Source organism: Bufo gargarizans, chromosome 6 (genome assembly GCF_014858855.1).
Source record: "Bufo gargarizans isolate SCDJY-AF-19 chromosome 6, ASM1485885v1, whole genome shotgun sequence".
NCBI classification, from domain to species: Eukaryota; Metazoa; Chordata; class Amphibia; order Anura; family Bufonidae; genus Bufo; species Bufo gargarizans.
In genome coordinates this window covers 181,833,827-181,853,031 of record NC_058085.1, presented here as the reverse complement: position 1 = coordinate 181,853,031, position 19,205 = coordinate 181,833,827, and the positions used below count along the sequence as shown (strand labels likewise).

The window sequence follows — 19,205 nt, the reverse complement described above, 5'->3', positions numbered from 1 at the left end:
TCCTCTAATGCCTCCTGCCCACGTCCTGATCCACTTCCTCTAATGCCTCCTGCCCACGTCCTGATCCACTTCCTCTAATGCCTCCTGCCCACGTCCTGATCCACTTCCTCTAATGCCTCCTGCCCACGTCCTGATCCACTTCCTCTAATGCCTCCTGCCCACGTCCTGATCCACTTCCTCTAATGCCTCCTGCCCACGTCCTGATCCACTTCCTCTAATGCCTCCTGCCCACGTCCTGATCCACTTCCTCTAATGCCTCCTGCCCACATCTTGCCCACGTCCTGATCCACTTCCTCTAATGCCTCCTGCCCACGTCCTGATCTACTTCCTCTAATGCCTCCTGCCCACATCTTGCCCACGTCCTGATCCACTTCCTCTAATGCCTCCTGCCCACGTCCTGATCTACTTCCTCTAATGCCTCCTGCCCACATCTTGCCCACGTCCTGATCCACTTCCTCTAATGCCTCCTGCCCACGTCCTGATCCACTTCCTCTAATGCCTCCTGCCCACTTCCTGATCCACTTCCTCTACCTCCTGCCCACGTCCTGATCCACTTCCTCTACCACCTGCCCACGTCCTGATCCACTTCCTCTACCGCCTGCCCACGTCCTGATCCACTTCTTCTACCTCCTGCCCACGTCCTGATCCACTTCCTCTACCTCCTGCCCACGTCCTGATCCACTTCCTCTACCTCCTGCCCACGTCCTGATCCACTTCCTCTACCTCCTGCCCTCTACTTCCTCTAATGCCTCCTGCCCACATCTTGCCCACGTCCTGATCCACTTCCTCTAATGCCTCCTGCCCACGTCCTGATCCACTTCCTCTAATACTTCCTGCCCACTTCCTCGTACATTTATCCTGGCATTCTGCTCTTCTCTTCTACAGGTTTGTGTTAAATGAGTTGGTGCAAACAGAGAGAGATTACGTGAAGAACCTGGGTGTGGTGGTGGAGGTGAGTGTGCGCTCTATTCACTGACATGGTGATGACCTGTGGGTCTGTTGTGCTCATGGCGGCTCCTCGTCTCCACCGCACAGGGCTTCATCCCCAGGATACAAGAGAAAGGGACATCGGAGGATATGAACGGGAAGGACAAGATCGTGTTTGGTAACATTCACCAGATCTACGACTGGCACAAAGAGTAAGTGTCGCGTTCAGCTCTGCTCATCCCGCGCCGCGTCGGCACCTGCATGTGTGTGTATGGTTAATGTCCGGCTGTGTGAGACCTTTGGAGGAGACTTGACTCCAGGCGTCAGTAGCACAGCTGGAACATGGCGGTATAGTCACCTGCTGCCCGCCCACGTCCCAGTGAGGAAGAGGTTAATGTTGATCTCTCCCTGGCACTCTTCATCCTTCAACAAGAACTCATTAAGACGTCCGCCTGTAACGAAGCGGCACCGTGACGTCACTGCAGAGGACGGATCCGCAGGATGGGGGTTGTGGTTCCAGTGGTTTACACTGTACCAATTTCCGGATCCACAGTTTTGCGCGTTGCGCGCTTGTTTCATAGTTTTCTCCTGAAGCCGCCATGCTCATAGGGAGCTCCACATAATCCCGCCATGTTTTCAATGATTTGCCGCAATGATGTTCATGTTTCGGCTTCACCGGGCGTGGAGACTTTTCTGTATGTAATCCGGTCACAGTAAAACAGGAACCTTCTATTGTGCACCATTTTCTCTAGATACAGCCTGCAGTGTAAAGAATGGTGGTTTCCTTGTGGTTGTGTGTATGTAAATGTAAACAGAAGACGAGCTTTCTGGTCATTAACCCGTCCGAATTCTGGGTTCCTCCCCAGAACTGCTGAATGTTTGACGCGTTTAACCCCTTGGACCCCGCCGGCTCCTCTCTGACTGTTCATTCTTTTCTTCCTCAGCTTTTTCCTGGGGGAGCTGCAGAAATGTCTCCCGGAGCCCGAGCGGCTGGCCCAGCTTTTCATAAAACATGTAAGTGGATGTGGGTCCGTGGAGTCGCCATACAGCGTATTTTCTTTCCGTGTCCTTTTGTTTTTTATGGTTGTGCCTACGGTCTGCATTCATTTTAATGAGTCCACAAAAAAAATGGAAAGTACTCTGTATGCATTCCGTTTCCGTATTTCCGTTCCGCAAAAAAATAGAACATGTCCCATTATTGTCCGAATTACGGACAAGGACAGGACTGTTCTATTAGGGGCCGGCTGTTCCGTTCTGCAAAATACGGAATGCACAAGGATGTCATCCGTATTTTTTGCAGATCCGTTTTTTTGCAGACCGCAAAATACATACGGTCGTGTGCATGAGTCCTAACTGGAAGGCTCTGGTTGTCAGAGGGGCCGAGGGCTGCACTGTATGGCAGTCTGAGATTGGAGGGGGGATCTGTCGTCCCAGGTCAGTATCACTCTGCACCCAAGACATGGTTTCTATAAAGCTGCAAAGTCACTGTGTAATATAAGCTAATATAAACCTAGTTCATGGATACAACCTGCAGTGTAAAGAATGGAGGTTTTTATTCTGATGGCTACATCCTATGTCCTGTCTGTATAGGCCCATGTAATTTAGTCTTTCCTCTCCTGTATTCATATACACTTGCACAGTATCATATGGGGAGGGGGTCAGTCAGCAAAGGGTTATTCTCAGGAAATTATTTGAAGAAACCCAATCACAGTGGAGATATGGAGAGAAGCGGCGCCACATTGTAAAACCCAGAAAGCAGCGTCATGTCATCAGTGATGTATGGTTAATTATGTGTTTTTCATGTCCAGGAGAGAAAATTGCACATGTACGTGGTGTACTGCCAGAACAAACCGCGCTCCGAATACGTGGTCGCTGAGTACGATACCTTCTTTGAGGTAAGAAAGGATCTGCAGTCACATTACTGAGCAAATCACTCCCCGCGGCTACGTGAGCCTGTAATCTTTTATTACACCTTATGTACAGATAGAATCACTGTGTACATACATTACATTATTATCCTCCAGAGCTGCACTCACTACTGATCCTGGGTTACAACCTGATCCAGAGCTGCACTCACTATTCTGCTGGTGCAGTCACTGTGTACATACATTACTTATCCTGTACTGATCCTGAGTTACATCCTGTATTATACTCCAGAGCTGCACTCACTATTCTGCTGGTGCAGTCACTGTGTACATACATTACTTATCCTGTACTGATCCTGAGTTACATCCTGTATTATACTCCAGAGCTGCACTCACTATTCTGCTGGTGCAGTCACTGTGTGCATACATTACTTATCCTGTACTGATCCTGAGTTACATCCTGTATTATACTCCAGAGCTGCACTCACTACCGATCCTGGGTTACAACCTGATCCAGAGCTGCACTCACTGTTCTGCTGGTGCAGTCACTGTGTACATACATTACTTATCCTGTACTGATCCTGAGTTACATCCTGTATTATACTCCAGAGCTGCACTCACTATGCTGCTGGTGCAGTCACTGTGTACATACATTACTTATCCTGTACTGATCCTGAGTTACATCCTGTATTATACTCCAGAGCTGCACTCACTATGCTGCTGGTGCAGTCACTGTGTACATACATTACTTATCCTGTACTGATCCTGAGTTACATCCTGTATTATACTCCAGAGCTGCACTCACTGTTCTGCTGGTGCAGTCACTGTGTACATACATTACTTATCCTGTACTGATCCTGAGTTACATCCTGTATTATACCCCAGAGCTGCACTCACTATTCTGCCTGTTGATTTGAAGCAGCAGTTGGGATCTTTCATACAATATGTCACCAAACACAATTCACCGTTACAGTTGGAGTATCGGGCGCGGCGTTATCTGCGGTGTAAAGAGCGGGTTTGAGGAGTCTCTCTTTTTACAGGCTCTTGGAGGAGATGTTACATAATAAAGTTATGGTGCAAAACTTGTAAGAATCCGTGACGGAAAGTCCAGCGCCTGCCGATCGCTAGCCTGGCGGCTGCGAGAATGTAGTATTTTGTTTGGGGGTCATTTATCAGGACGGGCGGGGAGGTCTTCAGTCCTTCCCCATTTTTCCGATTTCACATGGAAGAAGCCATGAAATTGTAACACCTGGAGGAGAGGATCGGAGCGACGTCTGTCAGGAGGCGACCAGTTCTCCGTTCACTGCCGGATCCTCGGTTATTCTAACTGCTGGATAAGGAACCAGGGCTCTGCGGAACCAGGGCTCTGCGGAACCAGGGCTCTGCGGAACCAGGGCTCTGCGGAACCAGGGCTCTGCGGAACCAGGGCTCTGCGGAACCAGGACTCTGCGGTCCAGGTCTCTGCGGACCAGGACTCTGCTGTACAGGTCTCTGCGGACCAGGACTCTGCTGTACAGGTCTCTGCTGTCCAGGTCTCTGCGGACCAGGGCTCTGCTGTACAGGTCTCTACTGTCCAGGGCTCTGCGGACCAGGACTCTGCTGTACAGGTCTCTACTGTCCAGGGCTCTGCGGACCAGGGCTCTGCTGTACAGGTCTCTGCGGACTAGGGCTCTACTGTCCAGGGCTTTGCGGACCAGGAACATCGGCAGCTGCATACAGACCCCACCTGGTCGGTTTCTCCCGTAATGGGATGATACGCAGCAAACGAGTTACAAGAACTTCTGCAAAGAGCATAACCTCCGTGTAATGAGGGGCCTAGAACTTCCGGGCTGCACCGGGCGGGGTTCCCGGCTTATGGGATAATTGTGGCGGATAATATTTTCTTCGGGAAATGGCTCCGTCCGGCGCTTTATTGAATATCCGAACTGATTGCTGAGACAAGGTTGGACTTATGGAAGTGCAGATCCGTCTACGGAGCGTCCGGGCCGCCAAGGCTCTGAGGAATGGAGTGTCAGTCTGGAGGGGCTGAGGGATGGTGGTATTATCTTCCAGTTAGGGTCCATTCACACGTCCGTAACGTGTTTTACGGATCCGCAAAACACGGACACGGCAATGTACATTCCGCATTTTGCAGACCGCACATCGCCGGCACTAATAGAATATGCCTGTTCTTGTCTGCAGTTGGGGACAAGAATAGGACATGTTCCATTTTTTTCGAGAACGGAATTGCGGACCCAGAAGTGCAGGTCCACAATTCTGTATAATTTTTTTCCCATAGAAATGAATGGGTGCGCAAAATGCAGAACGAAATTGCGGACGTGTGAATGGGGCCTTATGTGGGGGCCCGGGAGGTCCGCCGCAGTCTCCCGTTATCGTCTAGGTCGTAGTTCAGCTTAGAGCATCTAGTGGTAAATTCCCTTTGCGCAGCCAGTGGCGGACAGGAGCGTCTGCCAGTGTCGGGGGGCCACAGATTTTGAGGGGTCCAGTTACAGTAGTTTTTAGATTCTAATTCGGCTCTACAGGAAAGAGGAGCGCCATAATCCATCCATAATATATGGGGGTCCGGCACAGAGCAGGCGCGAGGGGCTGCAAGAGATTCACAAGGACTGAGGGCAGGAGGGGCAGCATCTCTGGAGCATCCGGGAGAAATCTGGATGAGACCTCGGCCTGACGTCACGCAGAGGCTGGATAGAGGGGTTAGGACGGTGGCGGGGGAGGCTCGATGAACGTCCCCCCACAGAGGCATCAGTATTCTCGAAACTCTCCGCACGACCGCTTTTTGATTTTTGTTCAGAAAATACACATTTCAGATGAAGTATTCTACATAACGGACAAATGGCGCTAGAATCCGGCAGCCGCGAAAGTGCCCTCAGCGCCACCGAACCCTAACAGCGATAAAACTACGTCTACTGGGCTTTTGGACGCCTCCACGTGTTCCGCCATTTTCATCTCTTTACGTGCGGTTCTGTTGCTCGTCCACATTATTTTGTGAGTTACGGGAGCATCTGTTTCATCAGGAGAAGGGGCCGCCCATGTCCCTCCACATGTGACCTCGGTGCAGAGAAGGGGCCGCCCATGTCCCTCTAGATGTGGCCTCAGTGCAGAGAAGGGGCCGCCCATGTCCCTCCACATGTGACCTCGGTGCAGAGAAGGGGCCGCCCATGTCCCTCTAGATGTGGCCTCAGTGCAGAGAAGGGGCCGCCCATGTCCCTCCACATGTGACCTCGGTGCAGAGAAGGGGCCGCCCATGTCCCTCTAGATGTGGCCTCAGTGCAGAGAAGGGGCCGCCCATGTCCCTCCAGATGTGGCCTCAGTGCAGAGAAGGAGCCACCCATGTCCCTCCACATGTGGTATCAGTGCAGAGAAGAGGCCGCCCATGTCCCTCCACATGTGGTATCAGTACAGAGAAGGGGCCGCCCATGTCCCTCCACATGTGACCTCGGTGCAGAGAAGGGGCTGCCCATGTCCCTCCACATGTGGCCTCAGTGCAGAGAAGGGGCTGCCCATGTCCCTCCACATGTGGCCTCAGTGCAGAGAAGGGGCCGCCCATGTCCCTCCACATGTGGCCTCAGTGCAGAGAAGGGGCCGCCCATGTCCCTCTAGATGTGGCCTCAGTGCAGAGAAGGGGCCGCCCATGTCCCTCCAGATGTGGCCTCAGTGCAGAGAAGGAGCCACCCATGTCCCTCCACATGTGGTATCAGTGCAGAGAAGAGGCCGCCCATGTCCCTCCACATGTGGTATCAGTACAGAGAAGGGGCCGCCCATGTCCCTCCACATGTGGTATCAGTGCAGAGAAGAGGCCGCCCATGTCCCTCCACATGTGGTATCAGTGCAGAGAAGGAGCCGCCCATGTCCCTCCACATGTGGTATCAGTGCAGAGAAGAGGCCGCCCATGTCCCTCCACATGTGGTATCAGTGCAGAGAAGGAGCCGCCCATGTCCCTCCACATGTGGTATCAGTGCAGAGAAGGGGCCACCCATGTCCCTCCACATGTGGTATCAGTGCAGAGAAGGGGCCACCCATGTCCCTCCACATGTGGTATCAGTGCAGAGAAGGGGCCACCCATGTCCCTCCACATGTGGTATCAGTGCAGAGAAGGAGCCGCCCATGTCCCTCCACATGTGGCATCAGTGCAGAGAAGAGGCCGCCCATGTCCCTCCACATGTGGTATCAGTGCAGAGAAGGAGCCGCCCATGTCCCTCCACATGTGGTATCAGTGCAGAGAAGAGGCCGCCCATGTCCCTCCACATGTGGTATCAGTGCAGAGAAGAGGCCGCCCATGTCCCTCCACATGTGGTATCAGTGCAGAGAAGAGGCCGCCCATGTCCCTCCACATGTGGCATCAGTGCAGAGAAGAGGCCACCCATGTCCCTCCACATGTGGCCTCAGTACAGAGAAGGGGCTGCCCATGTCCCTCCACATGTGGTATCAGTGCAGAGAAGGAGCCGCCCATGTCCCTCCACATGTGGCATCAGTGCAGAGAAGGGGCTGCCGGGAGCCATGACCGGTAACGTCTCGGAGACGTGACCCAGAGAGTCCGGCTCGTCTTCAGCAGAGATTTGTGCTCTGCAGTCTGCAGAATTGTGAGTGCAGCTCTAGAGTATAATTTAGCCCCAGATCCGGCTTCTGAAGCTTCTGTCCATCATGTAGACCTCTCCACCCCTGCCCTGATACATTGTAACGGCTCATTCCACCCCGCACCTCATGTACTGTCACATGCTTCTGCACCGCTGGGTCCTAACGAGTCTGTAACGAAACTGGAGACACTTACCTGACCTAATTCCCATCCTAAGGACGTTTATGGGTAAATACTGGGCCGCAGATGCTTCCTGCTCTCACCTGTGGGTGACGCCTCTGCTGTTTACACCTTCATGCCTCCACGTCCGCTGTGTGTGGGGGTCATTCTCTGTCCGCGGCCTCCATGTCCACTGTGTGGGGGTCATTCTCTGTCCGCGGCCTCCATGTCCGCTGTGTGTGGGGGTCATCCTCTGTCCGTGGCCTCCATGTCTGCTGTGTGTGGGGGTCATTCTCTGTCCGTGGCCTCCATGTCTACCATGTGTGTTTGGGGGTAATTCTCTGTCTGCGGCCTCTATGTCCGCTGTGTGTGTGTGTGTGGGGGGGGGGGTAATTCTCTGTCCGTGGCCTCCATGTCCACTGTGTGTGGGGGTCATTCTCTTTCTGCGGCCTCCATGTCCGCTGTGTGTGTGGGTGGGGGGGTAATTCTCTGTCCGTGGCCTCCATGTCCACTGTGTGTGGGGGTCATTCTCTGTCCGTGGCCTCCATGTCCACTGTGTGTGGGGGTCATTCTCTGTCCGCGGCTTCCATGTCTGCTGTGTGTGGGGGTCATTCTCTGTCCGCGGCCTCCATGTCCACTGTGTGTGGGGGTCATTCTCTGTCTGTGGCCTCCATGTCCACTGTGTGTGGGGGTCATTCTCTGTCCACAGCCTCCATGTCCACTGTGTGTGGGGGTCATTCTCTGTCCACAGCCTCCATGTCCACTGTGTGTGGGGGTCATTCTCTGTCTGCGGCCTCCATATCCACTGTGTGTGGGGGTCATTCTCTGTCCGTGGCCTCCATGTCCGCTGTGTGTGGGGGGGTCAGTTAATGAATAATGTTATATTGTAACTGATTTTTGCAGGAAGTGAAACAGGAAATCAACCAGCGCTTCACGATCAGCGACCTCCTCATTAAACCGATCCAGCGGATCACTAAGTACCAGCTGCTGCTGAAGGTAACCGCCGTGCCGCAGGCGCGCCTTGTCCTCTCTGGGGACCGGAGGCCGCCGTCCTCATCTTGTCTCTCTTTCAGGACTTTCTGAAGTACAGCCAGAAGGCCAGTCTGGAGTGCGCGGAGATCGAGGTCAGTCACGTCTTGATAGGAGCGGGGGCTCCGGAAGTAGTACTCTGCTGCCTCCTGCTGGACATGTCGCCCTCATCCTCTGCTGTAGGGAATTTTTGGGGTCCAGGCAGAAAATTCCTGTGAAATAAGGATCTTGTAGTCCCCTCAGGGCCCCCCATTTCCTGTGCCGGGTCCCCCTCATAGAGCCCTGCGCAGATTGAGAGTTACTAATGACTAAGTTACTTTGTCCTCCTGGAATTCCATTCCCTGATGGGAGAACTACAACCCTGATCATCCTGAGTGTACTAGCTCATGAATAAAATGAAAGAGCCTCAGTGAAGACTGACACAGTGAAAGGGAGCGGTGACTCCTGATGGCTGACCACCCCGATCTTTTATCTCCTCCTGTCACAGAAAGCCGTGGAGTTAATGTGCCTTGTACCGAAACGCTGCAACGACATGATGAACCTGGGGCGGCTGCAGGGATTCGAGGTGAGGCCGGGGGTCTGTGCTTGTATAAATCCTAGCGCCCCTCCCTGCGGGTATCCTCAGTATGCACGTTCCCTGTTATGTAATGGCTGCGGTGAGCTCACCACACACAGCGGTGTTTTTGGTACATTAGCAGTCTGGTTAGGACCGGCAGGACAGGTTTGTGCTCAGCTCCCAGTCGTCAGGCTGGGCGTGCGCAGTTGTGTAATGTTACCGCATGAGGTGTGAGCCGCCGGGGAGCCTGATGCCTCGCTGAAGGCAGATTGTGCAAGATATTTTCTATTTGTTGCCAATAATGAGGTCCTGAGGGAAGTGGCTGCCCCCGCTGGTGGGCGCTGGTATTACTGTGCACCTCGCCATCTACATGTGTATACATCGTCTTTAACGTCGCTCTCCTTCCCTCCAGGGTAAACTGACCGCCCAGGGCAAACTCCTCCAGCAGGACACCTTCTATGTCATTGAGCAGGAATCTGGTCTCCAGTCTCGACCTAAAGAGAGGAGGGTTTTCCTGTTCGAGCAGATCGTCATCTTCAGTGAACTTCTCCGGAAAGGTTCCTCCACCCCGGGATACATGTTTAAAAGAGGCATCAAGGTGAGGCACAGAGCACCTCCCCATAGAGCGCCGCCTCAGTCATAGAGCTCCTCCCCATAGAGCTCTTCCCAATAGAGCGCCTCAGCCATAGAGCTCCTCCCCATAGAGGGCCACCTCAGTCATAGAGCTCCACCCCATAGAGGGCCACCTCAGTCATAGAGCTCCTCCCCATAGAAGGCCACCTCAGTCATAGAGCTCCTCCCCATAGAGAGCCACCTCAGTCATAGAGCTCCTCCACAGAGAGGGCCACCTCAGTCATAGAGCTCCTCCCCATAGAGGGCCGCCTCAGTCATAGAGCTCCTCCCCATAGAGGGTCACCTCAGTCATAGAGCTCCTCCCCATAGAGGGTCACCTCAGTCATAGAGCTCCTCCCCATAGAGGACCACCTCAGTCATAGAGCTCCTCCCCATAGAGCGCCGCCTCAGCCATGGAGCTGCTCCTCATAGAGGGCCACCTCAGTCATGGAGCTCCTCCCCATAGAGCACCACCTCAGTCATAGAGCTCCTCCCCATAGAGGGCCACCTCAGTCATAGAGCTCCTCCCATGAAGCGCTGCCTCAGTCATAGAGCTCCTCCCAATAGAGGGCCACCTTAGTCATAGAGCTCCTCCACAGAGAGGGCCACCTCAGTCATAGAGCTCCTCCCCATAGAGGGCCACCTCAGTCATAGAGCTCCTCCCCATAGAGGGCCACCTCAGTCATAGAGCTCCTCCCCATAGAGGGTCACCTCAGTCATAGAGCTCCTCCCCATAGAGGACCACTTCAGTCATAGAGCTCCTCCCCATAGAAGGTCACCTCAGTCATAGAGCTCCTCCCCATAGAGGACCACCTCAGTCATAGAGCTCCTCCCCATAGAGGGTCACCTCGGTCATAGAGCTCCTCCCCATAGAGGACCACCTCGGTCATAGAGCTCCTCCCCATAGAGGACCACCTCAGTCATAGAGCTCCTCCCCATAGAGGACCACCTCAGTCATAGAGCTCCTCCCCATAGAGGGTCACCTCGGTCATAGAGCTCCTCCCCATAGAGGACCACCTCGGTCATAGAGCTCCTCCCCATAGAGGACCACCTCAGTCATAGAGCTCCTCCCCATAGAGGACCACCTCAGTCATAGGTCTCCTCCCCATAGAGGGCCACTTCAGTCATAGAGCTCCTCCCCATAGAAGGTCACCTCAGTCATAGAGCTCCTCCCCATAGAGGGTCACCTCAGTCATAGAGCTCCTCCCCATAGAGGGCCACCTCAGTCATAGAGCTCCTCCCCATAGAGGGCCACCTCAGTCATAGAGCTCCTCCCCATAGAGGGCCGCCTCAGTCATAGGGCTCCTCCCCATAGAGGGCCGCCCCAGTCATAGAGCTCCTCCCCATAGAGGGCCGCCCCAGTCATAGAGCTCCTCCCCATAGAGGGCCGCCCCAGTCATAGAGCTCCTCCCCATAGAGGGCCGCCCCAGTCATAGAGCTCCTCCCCATAGAGGGCCGCCCCAGTCATAGAGCTCCTCCCCATAGAGGGCCGCCCCAGTCATAGAGCTCCTCCCCATAGAGGGCCGCCCCAGTCATAGAGCTCCTCCCCATAGAGGGCCGCCCCAGTCATAGAGCTCCTCCCCATAGAGGGCCGCCCCAGTCATAGAGCCCCTCCCCATAGAGGGCCGCCCCAGTCATAGAGCTCCTCCCCATAGAGCGCCGCCCTCAATAGAATGCTGCCTCCTCTCAATAGAATGCCGCCCCAGAGAGCTCCTCCTCAGGGTCATGGAGCCCCCCCCCAGGGGCATGGAGCTCCCACCCCCCCAGGGTCTTGGAGCTTCTTCTCAGGGATGTCATTGAGCCTTGTCATGGACTCACTGGGTTGGTTTGGTTGGTGTGATGTCCTCCCAGTTTCGCTCACTGTGGTACATTTATTATAATGTCCGCGAGTCTCTGGTGTAAATTATACAGTAAATCTGTCCATAAAAAAAAAAAAAAGAAACGGAAAAGTTGGGCAAAAATTTTTGGGAAGACAAAGTCTCACATTTTGCGTACAGCAGAACACTGGAGCAAGTGGAATAATACATCCCCCAAGTCCTGGGCCGGCGCCCTCCCCCGCGCCGTTGCTCGCACTCTCCGCATTTCCTCTTGCGCTCTCTCAGCGTCTCATCCTTCCTCCTCTTACAGATGAATTACCTCATCCTGGAAGAGAACATGGACAACGATCCCTGTAAATTTGCTCTGATGAGCAGAGACACCTCCGAGAGGGTCATTCTCCAGGCCGCCAACGCCGAGATCACGCAGGCCTGGGTGCAGGACATCAGCCAAGTGCTGGAGACCCAGAGAGACTTCCTGAACGGTGAGCTGAAGGGAGGGGACATTCAGGTGATGGGCGGGGCCAGAGATGTGACGGGGTGGACTGTAGGGTGACTGGGCGGACTGTAGGGTGACGGGGCGGACTGTAGGGTGACGGGGCGGACTGTAGGGTGACGGGGCGGACTGTAGGGTGACGGGGCGGACTGTCGGGTGACGGGGCGGGCTGTCGGGTGACGGGGCGGGCTGTCGGGTGACGGGGCGGACTGTCGGGTGACGGGGCGGGCTGTAGGGGGACGGGGCGGGCTGTAGGGTGACGGGGCGGACTGTAGGGTGACGGGGCGGACTGTGGGGTGACGGGGCGGGCTGTGGGGTGACGGGGCGGGCTGTAGGGTGACGGGGCGGACTGTAGGGTGACGGGGCGGGCTGTAGGGTGACGGGGCGGGCTGTAGGGTGACGGGGCGGGCTGTAGGGTGACGGGGCGGGCTGTAGGGTGACGGGGCGGGCTGTGGGGTGACGGGGCGGGCTGTGGGGTGACGGGGCGGGCTGTGGGGTGACGGGGCGGGCTGTAGGGTGACGGGGCGGGCTGTAGGGTGACGGGGCGGGCTGTGGGGTGACGGGGCGGGCTGTAGGGTGACGGGGCGGACTGTAGGGTGACGGGGCGGGCTGTAGGGTGACGGGGCGGGCTGTAGGGGGACGGGGCGGGCTGTAGGGGGACGGGGCGGGCTGTAGGGGGACGGGGCGGGCTGTAGGGGGACGGGGCGGACTGTGTATAGACTGGTAGGTGACATGGGGTGCACACGTGGATGTCACATTGGCGCTGGTTGCTTTTTCTTCATTTTGTGCTTTTTTTTTCTCTGTTTATTGTTTTGCACTTTTACGGATGGCGGTGACTTAACCCCTCACTCGCTGGCCTCGCTGTATTGTGTTGAGTGACAACCAGTACAGCCACCATAACAGCCCCACTTGGTGTCAGGCATCTCCCAAACCTCGGAAAGGCAGGTCAGCAGACCAGCCGATCAGGGGTCTGGGAAAGCTGGGGGCCAGGATGTGAAGGGTTAATGGGACTGTCTACGGGGTCAGCCTCTCAGTGATGAATGTGTTAATTGCTCCTCTCGTTTTGCCAGTGTCTTGTTAACTCTTGCGCTTCTCTTCCTCCCATGGCTGCGCCGTCCCCTCCTCCTCCCAGTAAGTCGCTCTCTTCATACTAACCTGTTACTGCCCGTGTGCGTGGAGTGCGCGTCTGCCTGTAGTCGCTGCATGCTCACAGACCTGGGGTGTTAAAGGGTTCTTCAACATCTCTGCTTGCTGTCAGTGATGGAAAACAACTCCTGCTCACACAGCTGAGGGGTTGTTCCCATGTATCAATGTAGATTGGAGCGATGAGCCCAGAGACCAATACATGTGAGAGAAGATTTGTGCGGCTGCTAATTCACTGTAACAACCCCTCAGCTGTGTGGAAAGTGTTAGTTCAGGTCCGGGTCCCAGTCTCTCAAGGTAAACATTTATGTTGTTGCCTTCAGTGACAGCAAGCAGTGTCAGTGAATAAGAATGTTTTTGTTTATATCCAGAAGCTGAAAGACCTTCCCGATTGAATACATCTCACAGCTGAGGGTTTGTTACAGTTGTATGCAGTCTAGATAATCCTCTCTGAGGTAAGCATCCTGAGCTCCAGACTGATACCTGTTACCTGCACCGACACATTGTAGCAAACTGTCAGCACCGGAGAGATTTGTGCTGCTCACAGAGGGTTGTCTACACTGTAACAGACCCTCAGCTGTGAGAAGTATTAGGTTTATAAGGGTTATGAGAGTTGTTTCCTTTCTTTTACATTTTTAAGATCTCTGCTTACTGTCAGTAAATGGGAATGCTCGTTGTTTATTTGCCTCAGAGGCTGATGTCCCGTCCTGATGATACAGTGGACACAGCTGCAGAGCTCGTTACAGTGTGTCAGTTTCCCTCCCTTTTCAATGACCCCTGCAGCTGTGTTTGTGCCGTCTCCTGGCGGCCGCTGATCCCTCGCTCCCAGTACATAGAGAGTAGGTTATTTGTCGCACTGTTTCTGGTGATCATGTGACATGACGCCGCTCTTCTCTGTGCCGCGTGCAGCGCTACAATCACCGATAGAATACCAGCGCAAGGAAAGTAACGCTGCCATGACCAAGCCGCAGCTCAGCCGGGCGCCCACCCCCAGCAGCAGACCCCTCTCCACCACACCCATGGGCTCCGAAAAATGCGTCAACCTCCCGACCCGGAATCAGTCATTACCGCAAAGGATAATACCTACCTCCAACGGCAGCCCAGGGTATGATGTGTACCAGCCCGCAGAGAAGTACGACTCCAGCCAGGTAATCCATGGGGCGGCTGCTCGGGGTCTCGTCCTGTGGGGGCCCCGACCTATAATCTGTGAGGGGAAGAAGCCCCTGTCATATCACACATCATGTCTGCCATCAAACCAAGGCAAGGGTGGCCGTCTCAGCCGAGCATGGAGATAAGCAGATGCCAGTCGTCTCTGGTGCTGCTGATCTCCCAAGGATACAATGAATCACGACATGTTGAATCCCTTAAAGGGGATGTCTCACCGTGAGCACAAGGGTAATACAGCGCCTCATACCTCTTCCATCCCATGACGACTCCTCTCTGATGTAGATCTTCTCTGTCCTCATCTTCTCCTTCAGGCCAGACCACCATGATGATTTCTTTCAGCCATCTCTCGCCTCTGCAAAGTTTGACAACTACTTTTCCATCATCCTGCCACCTCCAATACTGTACTATTCCACAGAAACAGATAATCCCTCTGAAACTACTGGTACCGCGTAGGTAGTGCCCCTATAATAATTATTGGCACACCGTGCCCTAAAAAATGACTGTGCCCAGCAAATAGTGCCCCTTATAGTGCTGAGCTGATAGCGTGCCGGGTCCTCCCAAAAGTCCCACCAATAGTAATCATTCTCTGGAACAGTGCACCCAGTAGTGATACTGTCCCCCATTTTGCCCCCAGAAGTAATAATTCCCCCTTGTAATGTGTGGCAGTACGAAAATACCTTCTTATGTGTACCAATCCAAAAAATGTTCCCCTACGACATGTGCCAGTACAAAAAAAAAAACTTAGTGCCACATGTAGATCAAATGTCTCCTTAGAATGTGTGCCAGTCCAAAACTGCCCCCTTATGTGCCAGTCCAAAAAAGGCTCCAGTGGCGATGTGATGTGTGCAGGGGCTTCGTGTGCCTTCTTGTTACATGTAAAGGTCCCATGGGGGGGGAGAGCCTGTTCCTTCTGGGCAGCTCACATCATTAACCCCTCCTGTTCCGCCCCCGCAGAATGAGCTGGCCGGGTGTAACGGGACCACCTCCATGGCTGTCATACAAGATTACTATGCACTGAAGGAGAACGAGATCTGCGTCTACCAAGGGGAAATCGTCCAAGTCCTGGCCATCAACCAGCAGAACATGTTCCTGGTCTACCGGCCATCCAACGACCACTCGCCGGCAGCCGAAGGCTGGATCCCTGGCTCCATTTTGGGGCAAATTACAAAACCTTCTGCAGACAGTAACGACAGAGGCATCAAGTAAGTGCTGACCGGGCGCAGTGTGTGGAGTATAGGGAATTTCTCCTGGTTTCTTTCACAGCTTTTGGAAGAAGAATTGAATGTGGAGCCTGCGGCCGGCGCCACGCAGGACGTTCCTTATTTTTATTTATTTTATTTTTTTTGTATGATTTTTATTTTTTTGGTTAATAATTGTACAGAAACCTGTAAACGGTAAAGACGAGTTCTGTATAGATGAGGCGGCTTCCTCGAGCGCGGACGCCCCGGACCGGACTATGTGCCATGTGACCATACTGTAAATTGCTGATAGACTGTGGACTGAGCCAGGCTCCTCGGAGATCCTCTGTACAGCGGCCACGTTTCCCGTTTTCTTTGGACTTTATTTTCTGTTTCCCGGTCCCCTGTAAGATATTTTGTTTTGCGCCCCCCCCCCCCCCTCCCCCCAGTACATTCCTGTATAAAGTATTTTGCACTATTTAAAAAAAAAGACAAAAAGAGAGAAAAAAAGAAACCTCAGTCCCATCGATGGCGTCCGATCGTGCAATATAATGCTAGTCACAATGTCCATCATTGTACCTGTATTGTAACTAATAATTTTAAATGTACTATTTTAAATATGTAAAATAAATTTTCACCAGGATCGCCATGTGTCATGAGGCACCAGAAGTTTTTATGTTTTTTTAATGTTTTTTAATTTTTATGTTTTTCCATTTAATTTGTGGAATTTCTGTTTTTAAAATGTTAGATTATTAACAAGCATGGATAGGAGGTTCTGGAGCAGAAGGAAACATGTGGCTCCCGGGCCCGGATCTACCACAGGCCATTTGTAGGCATCGGCCTTCAGGCATTGGGGTCCCGGGGCACCTGCTTCCTCCGCACCCCCTTTAGCTGCACCCTTGCCCTGGAATGTGTGTCAGACTTGGGTTATTCCCACATATTGTACTTAAAGGGGTCGTCCAGGATTATGCAAAGTGCCCTCCAGACCACCTATAGTCCATCCTCCATTTGTGTAATCCTGGAGGCCCCCTTTAAATCTGGAAGTTCTAGATGATGCAGGACGCTGCCAGCACCTGAAGAGATATTGCTTCTATCTGTGCATGAAGTCTTGATACCATGTGCCTGGAATTGTCACCTCCTGGTCTCCAGTCCGAGGTTCTCACTGCTGATGCACAATCGCCTCGCACACATTTCTGATTTGCTGTGATGTGAAGATTTAACATGAAGTTCTACGTTTCCGGGAATGTCTGATAGATCGGCACGAGGTGCATGGTGTTTACACTAACAGTTCTTCTGGGCCAGAACCCACATCTGTCCACACTGATGCCCGGGGCTCTGGTATTGTCTGCCTCATATCTCTAGGGCAGCGGATAGAGGAGGTGGGATGGTCAGAAGGGCAGGGGTGTGGATGGTGAGGATAAGTGTGGGACTAAAAGATGAAGAGCAAGATGAGGAGCATCTGGAACACATGGGTAAAACATTTTTTGAAGATGTAGAACACATGAGAGAGATGATCTAGAACATGTGGGAATAACTAATCTAGCACCCATGGAGATGATGGACAGATTACTAGAATCTAGAACACATAAACCTCTCGAACTCATTAGGAGGCATGAGAATCTAGAGCTATGGGGGATAGGATGAGATGGTGAAATTCTAGTACTTATAGAGAGGGGTGATGACTGATCAGAAGACTTGGGTGAAGGTTGTAAGTCATGGTGCTGAGATGATCATAGATGATGGGCCAAAACAATGAGGTTCTTCTGGATGGAAGACAAGAAGTTAGAGGGCACCTTAGAAAGAGATCTAGATGTTCTTGATGTTCTAGCGCACGTGCTGTGATGTTCGATGTTCTAGAACACATGACGTTAGGGTTCTAGAACACAATGTGAGGTGATAAGACACTAGAAGATGTAGAATTCTGAGGTTCCTAGAAGACATGATAGAGTGAAGAGATAAGGAGCTAGATGGATGATCAGAAGCCACCAGCCACAGTCATCAGGTTGTAGACAATGAGGTCACGAGCTCTAGTATATGATCGAATATTGGACACTTCAGGAGATGAGGTCCATGTGCGCCCCTCGTTTACCCCCAGTAATGTGTCCTCCTTCCCAGGAACCTCGGACACGTGGTTAATTATAGTAAAGTACATTTTTGATGTTATTATATAAAATGTGCTCCCAGGGGTAGAATGTGCAGGGGGGCAAATACCGCCTCCGAGAGAGCCGGAGCCAGGGCCAAATAGTTTTCAGTGATTTTGGTCTTCTCCGGTCATTGGAGGAGTGAATGGTCAGCTCTGCGGTTCAGGTCTGGGTGTATTCACATGCTGCAGTATCACAGGTGGACGGAACGCGTGGATCGACCCCTAGAGATGATTGACTCCTCCCATTTCGGGTGAAGCAATTCGCTCATCTCCGGTAACAGATGGCGTCTGCAGCAACCAATGGCGCATCCCCCCCAAATCTGTACTGAGATTTCCTGCCTGTTCTGATCAGACTGCACCCCCGAATACTCCGGTTACCTCCCAACCAGCCCCAAACCTTGGATAGAGAGATGTGATTGGCTGCTGTGGATTTATGTTTATGTATTCTTATATATGATGGGATTGTGATACGCCTGGTGTCAGATGAGGCGCTGGAGCCTCCACCGCGCCTCGTGCCTCCCTCTAACTTGCATGACGTTTGCAGTGTTTTCTGAGCCTCTCATTAGGATCCTGCCCTGTGCGGACGGCGCCCTGTCTTCGCTCTCATTTCAGTTCTGCTATTTGATTGGTGCGTTTTTTGGTACAACAGGAAGTCATGTTCTTGGCACACGCTCCGCATGAGAAAACGGGACGGCAAGGAGGCAAACGGCCAGTGTAAAACCATGGAGGGTCTGGGCAGCAAGGTAAAAGTGAGTAAGGAGCTGGACCCCGCGGGTCAATTCACCACATCCCGCTCCTCCCGCAGGACGCAGGTTTTATGCCATTTCTGTTCTTCATGTCTGCAGGACTTTGCATGGCGCTCATTTGTATCGCACTTTATACGATTATATTATTTATCTTGCATATGACACGAGCCGTCACTGCATGCTGATTGCTGTGTGAGATCTCCAGGCATCGAATGGTTAACAGACAGATATTCCAGTGACACAATGGATTAGATTCTAACAGACTAATCTGGTGGTGGGTGTGGTCTGTGAAGGCTAATGACTAGGAGGTAAGACCATGACCTGACCCCGCCCCCGCGGAGCACTGATCCCTTTGTGGCAGACATTTTTTAACTGCATAGCAACCAATCAGACTTCACCTTTCATTTTGCAAAGGAGCTCTGAACAATGAAAGGTGGAATCTGGTTGTTATGGACAACTAAACCAGTTTACCTTTACACCAGTTACAAAATGTCCCTTGTTTGAGTCCTGTCTCTCCGGATGCCCCATCACAAGAGCTTCGTTACATTGTCTTCTGTTCCTTTGTCCCAGATGTTACATTTCTCCTCCTGTAAACATTGTGTCCATAGTTGGGTTCCCCCAGAATTCCATTGGCTGCCCCATCATGTGCTTCATTGTGAGTGCGGCTGTGGACTTGGTGCATGGACGCTGCTCCTCCGTGTCCTGGCTTCTCCCTCCGCAGTCCCTGATGTTGTCATTGTGTCCTGTAATGTTTCCAGCCTCCTCCCCTTGTTGCATCTTTGGACCATGCATGT

At 52.9% G+C, this 19,205-nt stretch overlaps 1 protein-coding gene across 4 annotated transcripts in view; it reads left to right on the top strand.

The window, feature by feature from the left end:
* KALRN (kalirin RhoGEF kinase) overlaps nt 1-18,770 on the top strand; it is a 162,374-nt gene extending 143,604 nt beyond the window's left edge. Inside the window, exons 37-48 of one of the 4 annotated variants that reach the window (XM_044296507.1) lie at nt 886-952; nt 1,036-1,139; nt 1,872-1,941; nt 2,736-2,822; nt 8,431-8,523; nt 8,601-8,651; nt 9,044-9,121; nt 9,525-9,710; nt 11,852-12,023; nt 14,087-14,325; nt 15,299-15,546; nt 18,315-18,770. In XM_044296507.1, coding sequence (XP_044152442.1) covers nt 886-952; nt 1,036-1,139; nt 1,872-1,941; nt 2,736-2,822; nt 8,431-8,523; nt 8,601-8,651; nt 9,044-9,121; nt 9,525-9,710; nt 11,852-12,023; nt 14,087-14,325; nt 15,299-15,546; nt 18,315-18,573 — 1,654 coding nt within the window. In that variant the 3' untranslated portion in view covers nt 18,574-18,770. Of the gene's footprint in view, nt 1-885; nt 953-1,035; nt 1,140-1,871; nt 1,942-2,735; nt 2,823-8,430; nt 8,524-8,600; nt 8,652-9,043; nt 9,122-9,524; nt 9,711-11,851; nt 12,024-13,548; nt 13,633-14,086; nt 14,326-15,298; nt 16,166-18,314 lie in introns of those variants that run through there. The other 3 variants (XM_044296508.1, XM_044296509.1, XM_044296510.1) reach the window with 3 other exon arrangements.
* The last annotated feature ends 435 nt before the right edge of the window (nt 18,771-19,205 follow it).